This window comes from Papio anubis, chromosome 2 (assembly GCF_008728515.1).
Source record: "Papio anubis isolate 15944 chromosome 2, Panubis1.0, whole genome shotgun sequence".
Lineage (NCBI taxonomy): Eukaryota > Metazoa > Chordata > Mammalia > Primates > Cercopithecidae > Papio > Papio anubis.
In genome coordinates this window covers 30878580-30903355 of record NC_044977.1, presented here as the reverse complement: position 1 = coordinate 30903355, position 24776 = coordinate 30878580, and the positions used below count along the sequence as shown (strand labels likewise).

Here is a 24776-nt window from a genome sequence, read left to right as displayed (position 1 = left end):
ACAAAGATTAACTGTCTGCTATGGAAAGTTAATATTAACTTTCAGGAACACCAATTTTGTAAATATAAAACCCAAAGAATGCAGTTTTATTTGAATTAGAGAAGTAACTGCAGTCTCAATTTGGCATTTCCCCCCAACAGAAACACTAAAGTTTTAAGTGACCTGCACAGAGGCAGCTTGAGCTAGAATCCAGCTTATGACTTCAGGAGAGCCAGGTGCATCAGTGATTAGGATGAAGGCTCACAGCACCAGTGACTTTAAAAGGAAAGTGAAGCAGATGATACAAAAGCTGGAGAATCCTTCCAGTGAAGGTAGGTTGCATGACTAATAAAATGAGTCAAAGATTTTTCTTATGTCTTCAATTCACCCTACAGCATCACTATTTCATTTTCACATAGTGATACTGACTTAGATGCTACTCCATGAGGCAAGAACAGTGAAAACTATTTTCTCTTCATGTACACATAATTCATATGGCCAAATAGAGTTTGGGTATTTTCTATTGGCCCCCAAAACATGCTAATAACTACAAATAACAGGCCATCTACTTAGTGTGGCATTGGTAAATGTCATTGCAGGATGACATTCCTTGACCTGATAGTGAAAGGAGTCACTCTGTTAAGATAGGAGCATTTTCATTGTAACAAATAACTAAATGTAGACTTTTGGGAAAATAGTAGAGGAAATAAATTTTTTTTAAATACCAATGCAAAAAATACTTAACAGTTAAATACTTATCATTTTACCTACTCCCTGAAGAAATTGGAATGGCCCCACCCTCTGGGTGACGCTGGCTGGAATTGGTAATACCTAGGGATACCTCCTTGGGAGCCATCAGAGGGTTTTACTGAAGCAGAAGCAGCTCTTCCCTCAGTCCCAGGAAGTTAGTTAAAACACAACGAGAAATGTCATCATGTTTCCAGTATCTAGTTTGAAATCTGATGAGAATTGTGGTTCTGTGTCTATGAGAACTGAGCTCTACAGAGGTGAATGGACTGAAAATTAATAATTTGATCTTCTGAAATAATCTCATCATAAGTAGGATCTACTTGTAAAAGAATGTATAGGCCCCTGTCCTCCAGGAATTTATAATCTTGTTTCATGTGGCTTGTCATTCAAATGGTTAAACAACAAAGTAAGGCAATTTGAACACAAGTGGGAAGCCTTTCTATGCTTTTACTTGTCTTTATGTCCCATGGTACTGATACAAACAGAAGAAACTGGGTAGAAGAGGGTGGTTGCTTGGCAAAGGTCCCACTCTTAAGCCTGGAGACCAGTGGCCCTAAATGAGGACAGGCATTCCTGTTTTCATGCCCCAAAAGTTGCATTTTGGCCCACCATGCCCACTATTGTACCCATATAAACCTGAACCCCAGGCTCCAGAAGCAGACCAGCAGTCAAGGAGAGGAAGGGACAAGCAGTCGGATGGTGGAACAATGTGGCAGAGAAATAGAGAAGAGGAGCAACATCTGAACACTGAGAGGAGTTTGGCTGGGGATGGTGGAAGAGGAGTTTGGCCGCTGGATGGCCAGGCTCCAGGGGAAGATCATCTTCCCACTCTATCCCTGCTGCCAGCTCCCCATCCATCCCACTGAGAGCCATCTCCACCACTCAATGAAATCCTGCATTCATCCTTCAAGTCCACACTGATCCACTGAGTCCGTGTGTGACCCAATTCTACCAGGACACTGGACAAGAGTTCAGGATACAGAAAGTTGTCACACTGGCCTTCTGCCCTTGCAGAAAGGCAGAGCATCCAGTGAGCTGGTTAACACTCAAGCCGTCTGCAGACAGCAGGGCTAAAAGGGCACACTGTAACACATGCCCACTTGGGCTCTTGCACCTGTCCGTCTGCATGCTCACCCCACACCCGCTCCCCGCAAACCTCAGTGATTTGAGCAGCAGTGGTGATGGAATAGGCAAGCCACAACCCTGCTGTATGTCCTTGAAAGGGGATCAAGGAACCCCCTGTTTCAGTACCCAGCACACTGTAGACATGTAACTACCTGTTGACCTAATATGATTAAATGGCTAAATCACTACAAGTCTACAGTCTCTCTTCTGAAACTCTTAGGACCAGATGTGTTTTGGAATTCAGAGTTTTTCTGATTTTACAAAAGTTACAGGTATATAGTCCATGTATTTATAAAGCACCTCCAGCAGGATATAGTACAGAGCCCTATGATCAAGCACATAAATATATCTGCAGTGGGAAACTGAATGTTCATATTAAGTGAGAAAAATGATTATAAATAACACTGTGAGAATCAGTAGTTCAGCTCAGATTTGAGTGCAAAATGGGTTAGGAAAAACTTGATTTGCTTAGAGATTTTTGAAATTGTAGATCACACACTGAAGACTTATAATACAGACTACAGAAATGACAGGGGTTCAGAGGCTACTGCAATCAACATAAGCTATGAAGAGGTAAAGGTTAACCAGTATTAGTGAGGACTCACACTTTATTGGTTGGATGGGAGAACTCACTTGAACATACTGAGAGTACTGGGTTAGGTATGGTGGAGTCACATCACATAGGGCTAGACTCACAGTCCCAAGCCTCCAGAGCCACCCAGCTCCTAGGTGAAAGCAACACAGTGAGAGCAGGACTTGAGAAACATTAATCTGGATGATGACGACGATGATAATGATGATGATGATAGCTAGGTTCTCAGAGCCCAGGAGAATCCAGGATTTTACTATTAACAATAGGGAGTCAAGAAGGGGAAACAAAACCATGCAAAAAATACCAATGGACTGTAATCAAGTATGCAGAAGCTGCAGGTGTACAAAAAAAAAAAAAAAGGAGAAGAAATAAGAAAAAATGTAGGCTGTAAACTTTACTAAAGGCTTGTGAGACAAAAGGATATTATTTGTCTATGAAAGGATAGCAGTGTGGATAAAAGAGATTATTACTGTACACTGAGTCTAAGAGTGAGGAGGATCATATTCTACCCAGGAAATCACAACACAGATTTTTCAAAACAACAATAGAAGGAGAAAGGAATACCAGCTCAACTGAAGAAAGGAATGTAGTACAGGGGCTGACTACAGGGAGAAGCGATTGTTCTTCAAGAGAGGACAAAGACTGTAAATTCCCTGGGTGGTGACTGGGCAGCTCATATTACAAACCAATTGTGAGGTTCAGGGAGGTGGAGCAGAAGGTGTAAGACTGCCATGAACTGAAACAGATGCGTAAGAGTTTATAAGCCCTGTAGAGGATCTTGACTGAAAAAATCATGTATGATTACAGGTAAAAGATCCAGAAGAGATGAAAGCTGTTCATGTTTTGATAATAAGATGTAAGAAAATGGGAAGGGCTAAATGTTATCACCTGCAGGAAAAGACCACTGGTCTTGTGAAGATGTGGAGCAGATGCAGGTTCAGAAATAGATCTTCCTTGTTCACAGAGATGAAGCATCTTGTATTAAAGGGGAGTGGCATGCTCTTGGAATAGGAGTCAAGTTTTCCTAACAGACCCAGAAAGTGTAACACATCAAAGAGAATATGCACCATCTATGTATTAAAAGAAAAAGACACAATTGTTTACTTTTGATTGTAGCCCTGTTTCTAAAAGAATATGGCATTTGTATGAAAGTTGCTTGGAGGAAAAAATGGAAAGATCATACTGGATATAAGTGACTTCAAAAGCTGTAAAAAATCTTCTATCACATTTCTTTCACAGCAGCTTGGAATGATTTGCTGCAATCTCATGTTTAGTTCAAAAGACCTGAGGAAACTGGATAATATACAGTAAAACACAAAAGGTTCTCAGAACAATGTGTGCAGGATTTCACAAATAAGTCTAGGTGCTATAAAGTGTTTATAGAAAAATGGGGCCTCCAACCAATGTGCATGGTAAATGGCAGATCAAGGAAACAGGTCAATAGGAAAAATATCCACCTGATAACAATTTGTGGGTGGAGAATTCTATAATGAGTATTATGTCACCATTAAGCATGAAAGTTTAATTTGTTAGCACGTTCAATAATTCAACTTTAGGACCCACTTTCTTTTTTTTCCCTTCTATTAATAATATCATTTTTGAACACAATACCATCTTACATTTAGTAAGGTTTGAAGAAATGTAAGCTTTTAAAAAATGAGCACATAAAGAAGCTGAGGTAATCCAAAGTTCTGTAAAACAAAATCCAAGATAACTCTGGACACTTTAAATGTGTCAAAGTAGATGGAAATGATATTATTTTTATTTCTATCGTTCCTCATCCAAGATCTAAGCATGTTTATGTCACCTCATATGTATCTTAACACAGTATCATTAAGCCTTCTGCATCGAAGTGACAAGTGCCCAGAATAATACATGATGTGTGGGTATGCTTGTGTGCACATGCATGAGTGTATGTGGAGCTGGAAGTAGGGGAGTGACGGTGATGAGAGGCACTAAAATGAGGAAGTTAGAAGGAAGAAAGAGGATCATGAAAGGAAGCAGCTGCTACAAACACAAGGGAAAACGATAAGCACTAAGATTACAGGGCTTAAAAAATCTACTTGTAGAACTTATGGAGAAAAGTCTTAAAATATGGCAAGTGTCCATAAGAAAAAAGAGTTGTGACAGTACAAAGTACCCAATTTCTTTATTTTAACATATCATTTTAGTTGAATCTGCATATCGTCAAAACAAGAAGATGCAGAATATTTAGGTAACTCTTGTTGGCAAAAATGCCTCAATGTTTCCTTATTTTATAAAATGTTGAAAATAATCTACTTCAAGTACTTGGCCACAAATCTGTGTAACAGACGTTTAGCAGGGCAAGTTGGATAAAGAAGTGAATTGTTCTAAGAAAATATGTGCACTTTACACTGTAAGTTAACTTTTTTCTTAAGCTTACCAGGAGATGACATGTGTATCCTTCAACTGCTTTCCAGAGTTGTTTTTTTTTTTTCTTACGAGGTCCCACCCACATGTGCAGTAGGGTCATATAATATCTCTATAAGTAGGTTTCAAATGTCAATATGCAGTGGTGTATGGAGCTCTGTCCTACAGAGATGTAAATGCACCTGATGTGTTGGGAAAAGGATGGTATATTAAATTGCAGAAGGTGAGCATCTTCTGGGTACAATCCCAGAGGCTGTGGAATAACCTAACTACTAAAGTCTAAGGTTATCCTCAACAACTGATGAATGAGAAGTAGCACACTTGCTCAACCCCTTTCATTGATAAACCTAAAGTGTTAGTGCAAGTAGTCCCTCAGGACTATGGAGAAACAAACGCCCTCCTTTTACACGAGGAAACAGAATTGAGGTGAAAGGATTTCCCCCAAGGGTTCACTCATGATGTAGCTGGGACACAAATCCAAATCCATGCTCCTTGACTGGTGGGCCAGTGATCTTTTCAGTACTTGAAACCCATTGTAGGCTCTTGAGCTAGACTGCATGGGTTCTAATTCTACCTCAGATAGATGGTGGCACTAATGAAGTGATTAACCTTCTGAGCTTCAGTATGCTCATCTTAAATGTGAGGATAATAATGGCATGTGCTTCACAACATTACGAGAATTTCATGAGGTAATGTGTATAAAGAACTTAGAACAATGCCATACATTTAGAAAATGCTAAATAAATATCAGCTCTAATTAGTATTAACATATGTTCTCTTGGTTGGTAGGCAGCAAGGAATAGAAGAACCCAAACTTAGAAGCTGTATATTAAAGAAGGTCTTGGTAAAATTACTTAATCCGTGACAAAGATTCCTTGCTTGGCCAAGCTTGAGTGAGTCTTCTGAACCTTCTCCAAGGCCCATCTGTCCACTTCGTCATAAACTCTGTGTTTTAGCAATCCCTGCTAAGTTAGTTTAGCAAGAATTTCCCACCCTCAATATATGATCATCCCAGATAGCTCATCAGGTGCTTCATCCTCCACTATCTCCCAGGTAATATCTGATCACACTGCCCTGTCTTCAACAGGAATCCTGTTAGGTTGGTTTAGCCAGATATTCCCCTTACCTCCGATGTTTCCTCTTAGTAATTTTTCATCCACTGACCCCCCACTCTGCTCCTTGGTTATAAATGCCCACTTGTATATGCTGTATTCAGAATTAAGCCCAATCTTTCTCCCCTATCGCAAGACTCCCTATATCTATTTCTATGGTCCTGAATAAAGTCTGCCTTACTATGCTTTAATAAAGTATCACTGAATTTTTTTTTTCCTTAATACCCCTTAAAGCCTCAGTTTCCTCACTGATAGAAGGGAGAAAACAGTAATTCCCACCTGAGGGGTTGACTGTAAGAATTAAATGAGACAGTTCATGTAAAGTGCTTGTAACAATGCCTACCATATAAGTAGCGCTCAGTAATAGCTATTATTCACAATAGAGTAATTCAATAAAAGCTTTAACGTTTTATCACCAACCTAATTCCATCCTACCCTCACTTACTGTCTCCGTCTACCTTTCACTTTTCTTCATCTTCATGCCTAATAAAGAAGAACAGAGTTGGAGATTTATGCTTCAACTTAAATATGGCAAGGAAGAATAAAAGTTTAAAGAGCATTTCACTTATTATATAAACAGCCAAATTTATCCAATACATCAGTGGATAAGAGCTCACACTTTGGATAGAGACAAAGGGGGGCACACAAGAACACTTTCAACTGGACAGTATATCACTTAGTAGCATAGCAGTGGTTTTGTTAAATGCCAAGCTAGCTAATAACTAAAGAACATACTTTCCTCTCATATGCTATCAGTGGCAGTGTACATTGGTACAAAGTATAAATTCATTAGCAATAACCATCAAAATTAAAATCCATGTATCCATGAGTTTTCACTTCTAAGGGATTCATCTGATTGGTATGCTTCCATATGCATTAATATTTATATTTGCAATTTCATTACTGCAGCTGAATATAACACTGTTGCCCTAATTCTTAGTTTGAGATTTTAGGCATCTTTCCAGGAGTTAGGAGATAAATAGAATGTACTTGTCGTTGAGTGTTTTAATGGAGAAAGGACATCTTCACATTAGACCGTGGAAATGAATGGAATAATCATCAACAACTTTAAAATGTGCTCTAGTAAACTGTGCTTATAATCTATTAATTTTCTATGACAGTGCATTTTACTTATCCTTGAGCATAATTTAACAGGCAAAAATATTTATTGACAATATCCCAATATGTTGTATTATGCTTGATGTCAAATTTTAAGACATCAAGCATCTTGAATATCCAACTGTATTCTCTTTAAAAAAATATTGTGGGGGATAGCATTAGGAGATATACCTAATGTAAATGATGAGTTAATGGGTGCAGCACACCAACATGGCACATGTATACATATGTAACAAACCTGCACGTTGTGCACATGTACTCTAGAACATAAAGTATAATAATAAAAAAAATGTGAATAGTCCTGATATACTAGTATAAACTACATTTGTCCTAGGATTTCCTTTCTTTTTGAATAAAGAAAAGTATATTTGTTTTCTTTTCCCTAATCATTATTCTAGTAATCCAAAAACTTACAGAGCCCCAGTACAAGGTAATATAGGGAGGACTACAGAATTAAGAGCTAAATGATATAGATATTACTCTAATAACTGCAGATCCAACCATCTATCCATCAAGGTACTGAATGCCTAATGTGTGCCAGACATATGCTAAAAGGCAGCAGTAGAGGATTCCAATAACTAAGGCATGCTCCTATCCTCAATTGTGATTAGCTTTGAAAACCTATATTCTTTTGGTAGTCTCTGAACTTTCCTTTGCCCAGAATCTGCTTCTGCAAATTATCCCTATAGCAGCTTGTAAACTGTCCTCCCAAAGCATAAGATCATGTCACTGCCCTTCTCAAACACTTTTGATTGATTAATCCACTCAATAAACATTTGAGCACCAACCATTTGCCAGACACTTTTGTAGATGCTTAAGACAGGGCAGTGTTGACAAAAAAATTCCTGTCCTAATGTATTCTAATAGGATATATAATATTCCTAATGTACATACTTGTATATTATTCCTAATGTATTCTAATAGGATAGAAAAACATTTATATATGTGTGTGTGCGTGTATTTGTGTGTGTATATACATGCACAAACACACATATACATATATTAGTAATAAGTACTAGGGGAAGATATAAAAGGGAAGGGGGTAGGAAGTCTGTGTATGTATGTGTGTATGAACATATCTAGCTTATTCTTGTCTTCCTGCTTCTGCTCACCTATTTACTCTACCTGGGAATGTCTTCTGCTTCTTCTCTGCCTACTAAAATTCTTCCATTTTAAATACTTACTTCAAATTACTGTCTCTCTTTGCAAAGCCTTTGCAGATTCCTAACTAGAATTAATGACTCTATCTTCTCCTCTGTATTACCACAGCTCTTTGTATTTCTAGCATGTTATTTTTTTTCCCCTTATCTGGCTGTTCATCCAAGGTTATTACAAGTTGAGTATTACGAATCTGAATATGTGAAATGCTCCAAAATTCTAAACTTTTCGAGCACTGATGTGACACTCAAAGAAAATGCTTTTTGGAGCGTTTCAGATTTTCAGATTAGGGATGCTCAACTGGTAAACACAACACAAATATTCTGAAGTCTGAAATAAAAAACCTGAAATCCAAAACACTTCTAGTCCCAAGTGTCATCTGTATGGAGTGCCTAACACAAAGGCTGGTAACTAACATCCAAAAAAAAAAAAAAAAAAAAGTGAGTTGTCTAGGATTATAATGCTGTCCTAATCTTCTTGTTGTGAAAAGGGGGCTTTTTCCCAATGACACAGACACTGATGTCTGTGGCCTCTCTGCTCACCCTGGAGCAGATGTGTATATAAAGTTTATACACAGGGAGACACAAAAATACCACCAGCAAAGGAGACCACTCACCTCCAAATGTTCTAACACCCATTTACCTACCAATCCCCAGCATAATCTCTCATTATATCCCATAACTCACAGAATTATTTTCACCATCTTCATCAACCTACTCTAAGTTGTATCTACAACACACCAGCTTTTATACTCAATATAAAAAATTGAGCTTTTATTGTTTCTTTTTGTGATTATAACAACAAATATAAAGAATAGGTCAGTTTGTAAGAGGAACTCACTTCATCCTTCTATTTATGGCTAGCATAGGCCCTTTTACTCAGGAACAGCTAGTGTCTCATTACAACTCTCAATATTACAAGAAATTGCATGTTGTTTTAGATAGTAATTATGTACTTAAAAGAGGAAAGGGGGTTAGATAATGTGCTTTCTGAGGTCTCCTACCGCTGAAAATGCTGATTCTAATGCCTTTCTTAAAATAGTACTAACAAACTAGTCTGCTAGTCTTTATTCTTGAACTATTTCCCAGCTGCAGAAATATCTCCAGATGTAGAGTTATCTCTTTAAATATCTTTTGACTCATTGCAAAAATTCACTTCTAATTGACGTTCAATTTTACAAAGTGAATGTGGCTACAAAATGCAAAAATCACTTAGCTCAAATGGGTGAATCACCTACATGTACATCTGATTCAGTCATTTATGAGTTCAAATCTACCTACCTACCTACCTACCTATCTTTATTAAATATTATAAACACAATTTACTACTTATATATTATTCCTACATTACATGTATTCACATATACATAGTATATATAGCTTTAGTGATACAAATTCTAAACAGAAAGATTACTAGGGCTTGAGATATAGCCAAAGAGAATGGACCCAAAGCTTTTGATCATTACTGTCAAGTGAGTATCATTCCCCTCAAGATTACCAAAGCCAATATTTACACACATCTAATAATCCACATTCATGCTGCACCCAGGAGTTCTGTCTCTTAAAGGCACACCTTAATCTAGATTGATCCCAGATCTCAAATTAGATAAACATCAAGTAGGCACAGAAAACAGGATAATATAAGAAAGTCATTTATCTTGGGCTGATTTCCTAGTCTTAACTACAACTCAGAGAACAGTTAATGTAGTCCCATCTGAGACTTCTGCAGGTTCTACAAAGGAATTAGGTAGATAATTATGAGTTTAGTTTGGGGATTATTCAATTTCCTTGCTGCTCATTGTTTTCTTTGGTTGTGTATCACGTCACAAGAAAGTGGACAGGGATCAAAAAAGGAGCACAGGGGACATAACATTGTTCACTGGCATGTTGTTCCCCTCTTTCTAGGTACTTGAAAGGATTATATAACCCATCCCCCTTGAAGTTATGTGACTTGCTGGAGCCAACAGAATGGGAGAAAGAAAGATAGCACTTGAAGCTTCAAGTATTTAATTGCTGGGGGTCAATTCTCCAGCGTTCCTTTGCCCATTCCAGTGACTATGGCAGTACGTGTTGACATGAAACTGCAACTCTAAAGTGGCAAATGTAGAGAAGCTACCCAGGAGCATCACCAAAACTTGCAGCAGACCTCAGGCACGCAGCAACCAACTTGTTGTTTTAAGACCCTGAAATCTGAGGATTGTTGGTTCCTGCAGCATAACCAAGCCTGTCCTGACTGATACAAGAAGTACCCAATTTTGCCACATTTAGCAGCTCAGGAAAACTTTTTTGGAGAATGAGTTTAGGTTACTGGTTTCTGAATTACTGCTGGAATTTAGCTATCTCTCTTTTACTTATGGTATTCATATTTGGCTACAATTCAGACCAGGCAATTTCCCAAATATTGTTCTTGAAATAGAGTATCTTACTCATTAGTAATTCATTATTCTATAACTATAGCCTTCCATTGTGCAACTAATACAAGCTTATGGAATAGTGATGCTCATGCAAAGTAGCCAAGTTACTTATCTGTGATGGCTTTTTAAATTTTACAGGCATGGTGAAGCATCCAAGTTTGCCCTCTGGGAAAATCAGAACTAAAAAGACTTCCTTTGTGCTCTGTCAATGGCTCATCTGTCAATTCCATACCATACTCAGGCAGTATGGGGCAGTTTCAGTCTTCTCCTTACATTTCCTTAAAAGATTCTGTCTACTCATACATATTCTGGTTCTTTCAGGAAAGCCATTTTGAAGAAATCCATCTCATTCTCTAAGTAGTAAAGATCTAACATGTCATGTGAACAACTTTTGGCTGAAGAATTCCATCAGTTCAGGTACCATAATGTGGACAGCAAAAAGAATGCTTTTAAAAAAGTATCTGCATTCTGATTAAAGTTAAGCTTAGCTGTATTCAATGGTAAAATTTTGACAATAAAAGATGAAACAGGCATGAAATGTTTTGTCATTTCAACATGCTTTTGGCATTAAGTCTAGTGCCTGAGTTACATGGTGGTGTGTGCTGAACTGTGTTTTCAAAAAAGTTACGTCTAAGTTCTAATCCTGGGTACCTGTGAATGTGGCCTTATTTAGAAATGTAATTTTTGCCAATGTCATCGAGTTAAAATGAGGACATGCTGATTCAGGTGGACCCTAGTTCAACGACTGGTGTTCTTGTAAGAAAAAGAAAATGTAGTTATACAGAGGAAGAACACCATGTAAAGATTATACGCCAGTGAATGTCAAGGATTCCCAGCAACCACCGGAAGCTAGAAGAGAGGCATGGAAAAGATTTCCCCTCAGGGCCTCAGACACCTTGCCAACACCTTGATTTAGGATTTCTGCCTCCAGAATTGTAAGAGAATAAATTTCAGTTGTTTTAAGTCACCCAGTTTTTGGTACTTTGTTAAGGCAGTGGGGAAATATATAACATATGGTAATATATTTCAGTCACAGTATTTGCTAATGGTAGTAACATGAGGAAAGAAACCCCCTTTGAAGGCTGACTATGCAAAACCAGGGCAGGACATGATGGTATACAGCTGACAGAAATAAAGCTGAAAGACTCCACATGGGAGATAGCTTCAACGCAAAGCATCCACATATTTAACAAATACAACTATATTTGAGGAAATTAAATATTTAAATTTGATGTAAATGATATATCGTGATAACTAGACTTTTAAAAAATGACAAATGTATACAAGGTAAAGATTTACAAAAACTGGGTCTTAAAACTATGGTATTTTGCTAACTTTCAAATCTTAATTCTAGTTAAAAATTTCACAAACATTTGATTGTCAATATATCAATTATGAAATACAAATACTTTGCATATTTGGTACTTTTCTTTTGTACTTAAGTTTTCTTTTGGTTTCACAAATAGTAATTCCTGTTTCTTATTTGACTTTTTTTGTTTTTCAGATTTACTTTGATAGTATTCCCAGATCGTACTTGTTTCATCTTTTCACTGTGAAATCTTTTCTTGATTCTGCATTCTCCATTTACTTTATAGATCTGATCTATCCATATATAAAAATTAGAAAATCCTCTTTCTCAATATACTATTTATTCAAGTAACTGCAGTCATGACAATGCACAAAGAAAAAAATCATTGTGACATAAAAAATGTATTAACCACCTATAAAATGAATTTTCCCTCTCATAGCCTTCCCTAATTAATTCTTTCTTATTAGCATTAAAATTTTACTTTCAGTCTTTCATTGGTCAGCAGATGTTATGACCATCCAATGATGTATAACAATACAATGCAAATATAAGGTAAATGAATTATAAAGTGACATTATAAACCTTGCAAAGATTTACTGACCTCTATTGATATATACCCTTCATTTTAGTTTTATATTTGCATGTTTCAAAACACTCTGGATATATGACAACACAGAGGACACAGACTGTATTTTCCAAAACCTGCTACAGCATTATTTCTAGTCACACAGACTTTCCAGAATACTGCCACTCCCCCATTAAGAACTGGAGTTTACATAAAACCTTGCCTTATGAGTGGGCCTTTGTAGTTGCTTCAACTATTAAAGTATAGTGGAAGTGATCCTATGGTAACACAGCTTTCACTTACCTTTCTCTCTGTGAACATGCACCTCAGGAATCCTGAGCTGCCATGTAAGAAGCCTAGCTACTAGGAAGCTACCATGCTGGAGAGACCATGTAGAAAGACTATAAAGAGAGACCCTTGGGCAGTGGGAGTGTAAACTGTTCAGCCCCCATCTGTTTGTGTTTTGTTATCCCAGGAACCAAACAAGTGAGTGAGCATTCAGATGACTACAGCCCCAGCCACCATCTGACTGCAACTATGTGAGAAACCCTAAGCTGCCCAGGGCTTCTCACAAAGCACCCTGTCAACTTCAGAATCATGAGAGAGAGTAATAAAATGGCTGCTGTTCATTTAAGCCACTAAATTGAGGTTGTTACATAGCAAAAGAAAGCCAAAAGATTTTTACACATGGAAGTAGAGTGCTGCTGTAACAAAACCTAAAACACGTGGCAACAGCTTTGAGACCAGGCTATGGGCAGATGTTGGAAGGGCCTTAGAAGAGACAGCTAACAGAAGAAGCTTGATGGTCTTCAAGGAGGCTGTTGGTAAAAGGTTAAAGAAAGATCAGGAAAATGTTACTGGAAGCTGAAAGGGAATCATTACGTGGTAGGAGAAAGTTTAACAACACTGTTGGCTGTGGTGCTGTAAACAAAATTATATATATAATGAATCGGTGAATTTATCTGAGATTTCTAGGCAGTTTGATTGCATTAGTCTGTTCTCACACTGCTATAAAGGAAAGCCTGAGACTGCATACTTTACAAAGGAAAGAGGTTTAATTGACTCACAGTTCCGCATGGCTGGTGAGGCCTTGAGAAACTTACAATCATGGCAGAAAGGGAAGCAAACACATCCTTCTTCACATTAGCAAAAGGGGGAAAAGCCCCTTATAACACCATCAGGTTTCATGAGAACTTATTACCACAAGAACAGCAGCATGGGGAAGCCTGCCTCCATGATTCAATTACCTCCCACCAGGTCCTTCCCATGACGTGGGGATTATGGGAACTACAATTCAAGATGAGATTTGGGTGGGGACACTGCCAAACCATATCAATGATATGAGTGCCAAATATTTCCTTTTAACTGTCTATGACTGAGTTGTTTTTCAAAGGCAGTGTTTAATTTTCAAGATCTATTTAACTCAGAGGTTAAATCACAAAGAGTGACCTGCCCTCCCAAGAAAACCCTGCAAGATATTGCCAAATTAGAGAGAGAAACCTTAAGAATCTACATGGAAAGGGATGCTAAGGGGTTGGAATCAGAATGGAAGGATCATAATGTTGACTTAAAATTTGTTTATACAGATCTGCTAAGTTGTGATTCTGGATTCAATGTATTGGAGTGGCTATTAGTGGTAACAGGTTGGCTGGCTGACTGAAATCCAGGCTCAAAGGTGGACTACACTAAAAGAAGGTGAAATTCTAGAACTTCCTTGATATACTGTAGAAGAAAGAATTCAAATGCTTAAGGAGATAAAATGCTAAGGTGGATTTCTCTTATGTAAGATCTGTTTAATCACCTGTTAACTTTGTCCTCCAGAACAGCAGTGACCAACCTTTTTGGAACGAGGGATGGGTTTCATGGAAGACATTTTTTCCATGGATCAGGGTACAGGGGATGGTTTCGGGATGAAACTGTTCCACAAGGAGCATGCAACCTAGATCCCTTGCATGCGCAGTTCGCAATAGTTTGCGCTCCTATGAGAATCTGATGCCACTGCTGATCTGACAGGAGGTGGAGCTCAGGCGGTAATGCTCACTCCCCTGCTGCTGTGTGGCCTGGTTCCTAACAAGCCACAGACCAATACTGGTCTGTGGCATGGGGGTTGGGGACCCCTGCTTCAGAGGTCTTGAGAACATTCCCTTTATCAATTCTGTGTGAAATACATTCATGAGGGGAGATCTGGCATCCTTGAGAATTCACTGGTTGCTCTTCTCTGTAGACCCAAGCATGACAGTGGGTTAAAAAAAATGGCACTTTGCGGTGACAAAGGCCAAGTGGCAGCATTTAACCACCAGAAACAAGGTGGATATGGTGCCAAACTAACACCGTGAGACAGCAATTTCTGTTTGAAACTTTAATTACCTCATTAGTATAATATGCCTTATGTCTCCAGGTTGTGTTTGAAAAGCTTTGGAAGCTCACACATATCTACCATTTCTCCCTACTCTACTTTTACTCCATACCGTCACACTAATTCTTACTTTCAAGATTACTAGATATAAATTCATTCTCTAATTCCGTTCTCAAAACTCATCTTCCCTACTCTCCATTCTTTTTTTTTTTTTTTTTGAGACGTAGTCTCGCTCTGTCGCCCAGGCTGGACTGCAGTGGTGCTATCTCACTTCACTGCAAGCTCCGCCTCCCAGGTTCACGCCATTCTCCTGCCTCAGCCTCCCGAGTCGCTGGGACTACAGGTGCCCACCACCACGTCCGGCTAAGTTTTTGTATTTTTAGTAGAGACGGGGTTTCACCGTGTTAGCCAGGATGGTCTCGATCTCCTGACCTCCTGATCCTCCTGCCTCGGACTCCCAAAGTGCCGGGATTATAGGTATTAGCCACTGTGCCCAGCCCCCTAAACTCCATTCTATTTTATTCTCCCTTTAGCTCCAATTTTCCACTAGAAATAATTTTTAAAATTGGAAAATATATGATCATCACTTTGGTTGCAAAAAGAAAAAAAATCTATACAGTGGAAAAATATATAAAGTAAAAAAAAAATCATGTAAAAAAGAGTTAATGTGAAACATGGGTAAAAATAGCAAGATACTAATAACTGATTTTGATAATCCAACTGGGTTTGGCCATTTCCTTTTACTGTTGTTTTGAGTCTTATCACTTTGGTTTCCCATTTTTCACATCAGTTCAGGGCACTAGAAAAATCAAAATTTATGAATCTTGACTGTAAAAAAAAAAAAAAAAACTGGCAAAAAAGGAACATTAATCTAAAAGAAAGGTTAAATTTAAGAGACAGAAACACAATTAGGTTAACAAAATGAATATATCTGTATGGAAGATGTCTGAATTGACAGGGATTTTAAGATACTAAGATGGTAGCTAGCTGTGAAATATATATACGTACATGCAGAAATGGAAGCAGGTAATTTTAACAGAAGTACAGGGATTAGAAAAGGTTATAAATTCATTTGGCACTTATCACCATGGAGTATTCTATTTTGTTCCAGAAACATATTTCATGATGAATATTACATTTCAATGAAACAGAGGGACCAGTGAGGGGAGATAAAATACATTATATTAGAAATGGTTAAAAATACTGGGAGTACTCAAGCTAGTTTAAATAAAATAGCGACAGCAAGTCAGAGAACTTTAAATATCTGAAAGGCTATCAAACAATTCCTGAAGGATTGTTGCAAGCATTTATGTATAAAAAGTGGGCTAAGAAATTTATGTTCTTAATAAATGTAGCTTATAATGCTTAAGAGATTTTTTAAAATTACAGAGATCATAATCAGGGCTAATTAAGTTGAAAGGAGGGTAGATTTCTAATTTGCTAGCAATTTGGCCTATCAAAAAAGAAATATAATGTCTCATGAGGTAGTAAAATTGTTAACTGACGTGTTTTCAGTTGAAAGCTAGATGGCATCTTTTAGGAGTGATGTTGGAGGAAATTTCGCCTTGAGTAGAAGACTGAGCTTTGAGACCTCAAATGGTGTTTCCAACTCCAGGGCAATGACTCATACTTGCCATGTGCTGCCCTGACAACTCTCTCCCTTGTCAAGTTAGGTAACTCATAATATCACATTCCTCACTTAAAAAGAAAAAAAAAAAAAAAGAGTACAGTGGATTACTTAATTAATTCCAGTTAGTTCACTATGGAAAATTACCATCAAGGATAGGATTACTCAGTTGTAGAGGATTACTCAGTTGTAGAGGACTTTAAAATAAAAATAAACTTGAGTAACTTTTTATGAGCCAAAAACCATACTCATTATAAATCCCTGTATACAAGAACTATAATGGGAGTGGAAGTGAAGGAATATTCCCCCAGAACAATTTTGGTGTTTGGACTTACATGCAGTATTTTGGGACGTAAGAATAGAAAACAATAAAATATAAACCTACTAGAGTAAAAATAGAAAATAATAAAATTAAGTATAAATTGTTATATAAACTCAGCACGTATAAAAACAGACTTACAAAAGAAACTGGAAGCTATTAATTATAATATCAACAAACAGTTCAGTCAGTCTTAATGTTAGCAAATCTGATGGATGTGCAGTGGCAATTCATTGTGGTTTAACTTGTATTTATCTGGTGACTAGTAATGTTGAGTATTTTTTCATGTGCTTATTGGCCATTAGTACATTTTCTTTGACAAAAAGTCTAAATAAATCTGCTCATTTTAAAAAACTGGGTTGTCTTCCTATTGAGTTGTAAGACTTCCTCATATATTCTGGAAGAAAGTCTTTTGTCTGATACAAATTTTGTTTGTGTCTGCGGTTTGCCTTTGCTTTCCTAATGGTGTCTTTCAAAGACCTAAAGTTTTTAATTTTAATGAAGTCCAACTTATCACTTTAAGTTTTATGTTTTTATGATCTGGTACAATTAATATGTGTGTGTGTGTGTGTGTGTGTGTGTAAACATGCCACACATGGTTTAACAATTATACATGCAGTTCATTTCTCAATGGGAAATACCCACAGTAAAATTATTCAACTTTGTAACTCCCTTTTCTTAAATATAGTCTGCAATTTCTCAGGTTCTACTTAAAAGTAAAGCTACTATTTTACATTATTTTTCTAAAAAGGTATTTGTGGTTTCCATGGGAATACATATATCAATAATAAGGCATTTGAAAAGTTTCAGACAAATACATTTACATGCCATTTCTTTTCATAAACAGGACTCATAGTCTATAGAATTACCGCCCGCCAAACATCTGAAATTGAGATTATTACCTTCTGTAAAGTGCCAATGAATTTAAAATACGAATCTTCATAAAGCTAAGCATTTCCTTTTAAAGGCCTTTAACAAATCTAATTCTTCTAAAGTTACTTATGTACAAAAAATACTCCACCGATAGCAAGTTTTATATCTCATCTATATTCATTGTGGTTAAAGCTACTGTAAAGATATCATTCAAAGTGCATTTTAAGCTTCTAGTATCTATGTGAGCTGTCAAACAGTCCTAAGTGTAAAGCAACCAAAATACAATGTTTAATTCACATTTTTAAGAAGAAAATCTTGTTCTTAAAGCAAAAAAAAATTTGAAGTAATTTTTGTCTACATTGTTTTTTAAATTCAATGATATTTGGATTGGCAACAGTTCTTAAAATGAAACTCAAAAACATGTACAGAATAGTGTTGGTTACTTCTACTGTGTGTGCTTTTATAATAACCCATTAACTAATCAACTGTATAGTTAAATGTTACACTAAGAATCACATGAAGATATCTATGTAGAACATTGGTCTCAAGTAATACCAATGTTACTTTTGAATCTACTATCTGTATTATTTTCCCAGGGGAAAAAAAGGAGTCAAGATGTAGAACTGGAAGGGGCCTTAAAACGTAACTTTATTCCCAATGCAGGAATGCTTCCTATAACCTACAACAATAGACAAAAGCTGAGTCCAATACACAATGTCAGTATTACTGTGCAAAGTATCAGCCCCACTATCAGACAAATCTAATTATTGGAAACGTCATCTTTATGCTGAGTATTCTATTCTACCTTCTTGTGACCTTCACCTTGCGGTTCAAGTTCTGTTTTTTAAAATTACAAAGAAAAACTACACTCCCCCATCAATGGAACAGTAAGAAATCATCATGGAGTTTGGCTCTGTGGAAGAAACAGACAAATTATGCAGTCATAGAAATGTTAAATGAACTCAAGCTGGATCTCTTGAAAAACCAGAAGTAGGCCTAAAAGAATTTAATGTATTTTAAGTTCTAAGTTTTTTGTTTGGTTGTCATGGAAACTCATCAAAAAGAATGATCCTGAATATGAATGTGTAACCTATGTATTTTGCTATTAATCAAAGCTAAGGAAAGTAAGTTGTGACATGTTAGTAAATATGAAAATGATTTTAACAGGCCTAATGCGTTTTGAAACATATTTGTAAAGCAGTATCAATGATTCAAACTAAAGTACCACTCCAGATAGGGCCCCTCCCCTAAAACAGTGGGTCTTACTAACTTTTCAATAATAAAATGCTATTTAGTCTGAATTTCAAGATTTTAATTTAATTTAATTTAACATTTTAATTTACATGCCCAAAAATACACATATGTCACTGTGGGGCTTATTTCTCAGAATAAGATTCCCAAGTAGCAAGTGATATATATTTAAAAAGATGGAGTTACCAACTGGCTAACTGCTTGCCCTGAACACATTCCCAATCAAGATATATCAATAAATCAAATAATGGGATGTTATTATACAAAAACCTAAGTGGATGAACATCTGGGTTTGAAAATATGTTCCAAGAAACCAGCAAAATAAATTTGGAATCATACCACAACCAGATTTAGCCAGTGGTGAAAACATGTCTGTGGGGAAAGAGAGGTAACTATGTCTATTATCATGCCTAGAAACAGGAATTTGAACTATGGTAGCTTGGTAGCTATGGAAACTTATCTGACGGTTTGCCAAGGCAAACTGGGTTAAAGATTCCCATTCTCATAAAAGAAAATGGAATAATTTGGTGGCTGCAGATAAGGTCAACTCAACCAAGAATAAACTGTGGTCATGACTACTTTCCCCAAAACAAATCCTTTTGAATGTTTTTCCATTTATTCAGTTATTTTTAAACATTTCTTAATTTTTGGCATTTTAAATCTTTCTAAACCAAAACGTATCTTGAATTTAATCTAGTATTTCTAACTTATTTGAAAACTGTAGCCTTTTAAAGAGTTATGGTCTATTTTTTTTTAACCAATGAACTCTTTATAAACATTTAAATTAATTCATTCTAACATGTCTTCTTCAAACTTAAGATGTTTCTAAATAAAAATTTTACTTTAACAAAAGTTTTAATTCTAATTTCATTTTATTTAAGGTATCTGAATAGATTCAAAAACAAAAGTGTGCTAAGTATTCAATAAATTTGTTCTAAGACACTTCCAGAGTACTAGAGAAGTATCTTAGAGAGCTTTAAGTACCAGTGAAGGCTGGTGATTTGAGATAAAAGTCGAAAAGTCATGTTTTCAGTGGAACACTATCACAGGGGTTAATATAACACCATGATTATTTAGCAGCTCAAAGTCAGGCTACATGGACTTAAATACATACTGACACTAGGACATAAATACGTGAAATCAGGACAATCCTGGACATTCTAGGATATAAGATTACTGTGCTCATATATAAGGAGGGTATCAATAGCCTGAGATAGTCTCCCCATTGGTATTTTCGTGTAAACAGGTAGTAACGGATATTATTAATCTCTAATCCTGGGAAGTAAGGCAAGCACTGAGGTCTCACTGGCATTGCTAATGTCACAATATGAAGATAGCTAACTTGGACAACTCTCCACTTAGGGCAGCCTTAATTTAGCCTAATTTTTATTCTCTCAGAAGTCCATAAATAGACCAATTTTCTATTTTTAATGTATCAAAAGAACTTCAACAAAACCATCTGTCCAGAATAAAATCAACACTAAATGGCCAAATTCAAAGTAAAATTAGATTAATAGTGGTTATGTAAAATTTAATTCACAAATAATATGTCCATTCTCTGACAACAATTTAGTTTCTTTGTTCTGAACATTTATAAATAGTTCAGCTCTCTGTCCAGACTTCTTCGTATTTACAAAGGAACTGCTCCCAATACATAAACATCATGCTTTTATGAAGAAAGCTACTAGGTGCTCTGAAATTGGGAGGAAATTTCATTGTACTTGGCTTACCACATTAAGCTTCAATGGTTCCTTATTTCTGTTTACTCATGAGTCAATCAAGTTTTGATTAAATAAAACGACAACTAACAAAAAATAGGTCCTCCACACCCCCATTCCAGAGATAAAAGCATAGCACTACATTGTTATCATATAATCTGAACATCATCAAAATTAACATCTTCTCTTAAAAAGTCACTGTTGACTGGGCGCAGTGGCTCACGCCTGTAATCCCAACACTTTGGGAGGCTGAGGTGGGCGGATCACGAGGTCAAGAGATCAAGACTATCCTGGACAACATGGTGAAACCCCGTCTCTACTAAAATACAGAAATTAGCTGGGCCTGCTGGTGTGCGCCTGTAGTCCCAGCTACTTGGGAGGCTGAGGCAGGAGAATCGCTTGAACCCGGGAGCAGGAAGTTGCAGTGAGCCAAGATTGCACCACTGCACTCCAGTCTGGCAACAGAGCAAGACTTGTTTCAAAAAAAAAGAAAAGAAAAGAAAGTCACTGTTAAAGAGAATGACAAGCAAAAGAATGGGAGAAAATATCTGCTAATTATATAGCTGACAAAGGATTTGTATCTAAAATATATAAAGAACTCTCAAAACTCATCAATAAGAAAGTGATCCAATAAAAATGAAAAATCTGAACAGATATTTCGCCAAAGAACATAAACTGATGACAAACCAGCAAATGATAAAATGTTCTACATATTAGTAACTAGGAAAAATGAAAATTTAAACCTAAATAAAACACAACCACACAACTATTAGAATATCTAAAAATTTTAATGTCTGATCATAGTAAGTGTTGGTAAGGGTATGAAGCAACTCACATGGCTGATAGGAACATAAATGGTAAAACCATTTAGGATGACAGTTTGGCATTTTCTTAGAAAGTTAAACACACACTTACCATATGACCCAGTCATTCCACTCCTAGGTGTTTACCCAAGAGAAATGAAAGCATATATTTACACAAAGACTTGTACATAAATGTTCATAGCAACTCTGTAATAGTCCCAAACTGGAAACAAAAATGTCCATCAACAGATAAATATATAAACAAAAATGCAGTATATTATAGCTACGTAAAAGGAATTAACTACTGATCAACATAACATGAATGAATCTCAAAATTGCTATGTAAAGTGAAAGAAGCAAGACCAAAAGAGACAACAAATTGTATAAAATTTGTGTAAAATTTGAGAATATGTAAACTAATACATGACAGAAAGCAGATCAGTGGTTAGTTTCCAGAGGATATGAAAGAGAAGCTGGTAAAGGACTAGAGGGGGGAGATTACAAAGGGACACTAGGACTTTTGGAAATGATGGATATATACAGTATTTTCATTGTGGTGATATCTGCCAGGTATATTTGTGTGTGTGCGCAGTATATGTAAAACATATCAAATTTACATTCTTAATATGTGAAGTTTAGTGTGTGTCAATTAACATTTTAATAAAGCTCTTCTTAAAAAAGGAAGAAAACTGTCACCATAGATGTTGTCCATTCATCACTAAAACGTAAGCTCCATAGACAATTTTTTTCATCTTTTATTAACTACATATTCTCAGTACTGGCACATATTAAATATTCAAGAAATATTTATTTGATGAATGACAAAGGAAAAAAAACAAAACACTACTATGAATCAAAAAGTGTAGATCCCATATATTCTAGTTTCATTTCAAGCACTACTAAGGTTATAATAAAGGTATGAATATTTCCAAAAGAAACATATGCTAAGTTTAAATAAATCAAAGTAGCATCAGCTTTGTTTTTCTACTGAAATAATTTCACTGCTTAGCATCTTTAATATTTTTATCAAGAATTATACAGCTTCTTTTAAAATAATAATAGCAAATGCACAGTAATTACTGTGTTGTCAGGCACTATTCTAAGGATGTAGCATATATTAGTTTATTAATCCCTATAAACCCTTATAAAACAAGCTTATCTTTTTCTCATTTATAAGACAGATAGCAAAAGCTTTGATATGATGAAGACATCAATCTTTTACACTTCACATGTTACAGCTATATCTCCTTTAAATTAACTTTATGATTCTTGACAAATATTTTTAGATATTTAGATTTTTAATATTTCTTTTTGCTTTGAAGGGCGCTCCCCAACTAAAATTAGTTAATAAATCATTATTTTAACCGAGCTTTGTTGATCACAAAATTTTTTTTCACCTCAGAGCAGAATAAGGACCCACAATTCTTGCACTACTTGTCTCAATAACCGCCAGCACTAACTGAAGGCAATATGAAAGATGAAAACATTTTTCTACTCAAGGGGAAAACTATGCTAGAAATAATCCTTATTTGAATAATCCACTCGGTGATATATTTTTATATAATTTGGGAAAAAAATATTAACTCTTCTATCATATTCCTCTCTCCCTTCCCTAATCCCAAAGATCATAACTACTGGTAGTGCCTGGAAACATGTTAAAATATTCAGATCCTGGGAGAAAATAAGACCATCAATGATTACTAACAAAAGCAGCCTACCTAAAAATTACTATTGGAAGATGCCAATGATGTATTGGAAAAATGACTTTTAAAAAGATATAATAAAAATACATGAAACTATAAAGAGGAGAAAAGTGAATGAGTTCAAGAAAGGTTTAAATGAAATATGGCCTGATTATAACTGAATACCTGGAGGGACTTATCTCTTGAACTTAAATTCTTAAAACCACAAATTTTAGTAACATTTGAGTTCCAACCATAATTGTTTCGCTTTTCTAAAACTTCTTATAACATAAACCAATGGAGACACATGATTCATCTTACTAAACTGTTTTTGCCACAGATTTGGATACCATGGAGCAATGCACATGAAACAAAATATTTTCACATCTACTTATAAAACGTTTAGAAAACGTTCATCACAATTTTGTCCAATAAATAAATAGACAAAAGAATAACAATTTGCAGGAAAAAATGGCTTTTTAAACACTTGAAAGGATGCAGAAACCCACTAAAAGATTGCAAAATTACAATTATATGTACGTGCCATTCCTATCAGATTAGCAATAATCAAGAGGAATACATATACATACTATTGGTGAGGTTGTGAAGAAACAGGTATTTTTATATATTATTAGTAGAAGTGCAAAATAGTACAGTTCTTATAGAGGATTATTTGGCAATATATATCAAAACTATAAATACATTTACTGTTTGATGTAGCAAGATCAAATTTAAAAATTTACCCTGCAGATACTTGCATACATACAAAAGAGCATAGATACCAGGCTATTCATTATAGCATTATTGGTTTATTAAAATCTTTTGACATTGCAAACTACGTAATATACACACATTACAATACTATGTAGACATAAAAAAGGTTGAGAATGCTCTCTGCATCTCAATAATAAAAGATCTCCAGTATATTTTAGGAGAAAATGGCAAGATATGTAACAAGGTATATGTATACATTACTTTTAAACAGGGGGAAAATAAATTAAAATGCACCTGAGTGTGTGTGCATGTGTGTGTTTTCTTGTCTATGCTTAAAGAAACAGTACGAAGACATAAATTAATAAAAGTGGTTATCTGTAGATGATGGCGGTAGGGTAAATAGGTATGGGAATGAGACCTTAGAAAACAACTCTTTATATTGTTGTGTATGTATTATCTATACACTTCAAAACATGTAAAAACATTTTTTCTCCACTAACACTGTCATGAATATTTACAAACATTTACTAAAGAAAGAAATATACTATAGTAAATTATTGGAAAGAAATTCAGTTTTTTCAGATAGTTAACACTGCTGACACACTGACCAGTATGACTAGCTTAACATTCCAGGTCAGTGACTCAGGTATTCAATAGATCTCTATTTTCCTATGCTAAAAGGCTACTTACAGAGGCGGGTAAAGGCACTGCAGAAAAAACAGAAACTACAGAAAATATTAAAAAAATAATATTCACTGAGAAATCTATTACAAAGATAATTGCTAACATTTAAAAATATTTCTATAGTCTGTTTTTCTCTGTTCTTTTACATATATTATATATTGATATCTCATACTTGATACAGTGATATTATGGACACTGACATTAAATATACTGAAATATAGTATCTGTGATACGGA

The 24776-nt window shown here is 35.8% G+C and overlaps 1 protein-coding gene across 4 annotated transcripts in view; it reads right to left on the bottom strand.

Annotated features, from left to right (window-relative positions):
• The window catches only part of NECTIN3 (nectin cell adhesion molecule 3), a 129830-nt gene that overhangs the window by 27481 nt on the left and 77573 nt on the right, over nucleotides 1-24776 (bottom strand). Inside the window, exon 8 of one of the 4 annotated variants that reach the window (XM_031662997.1) lies at nucleotides 6395-6432. The exons of the other annotated variants lie outside the window; for them this stretch is intronic. Coding sequence (XP_031518857.1) covers nucleotides 6427-6432 — 6 coding nt within the window. The 3' untranslated portion in view covers nucleotides 6395-6426. The remainder of the gene's footprint in view (nucleotides 1-6394; nucleotides 6433-24776) is intronic. 4 annotated transcript variants of the gene reach the window in all.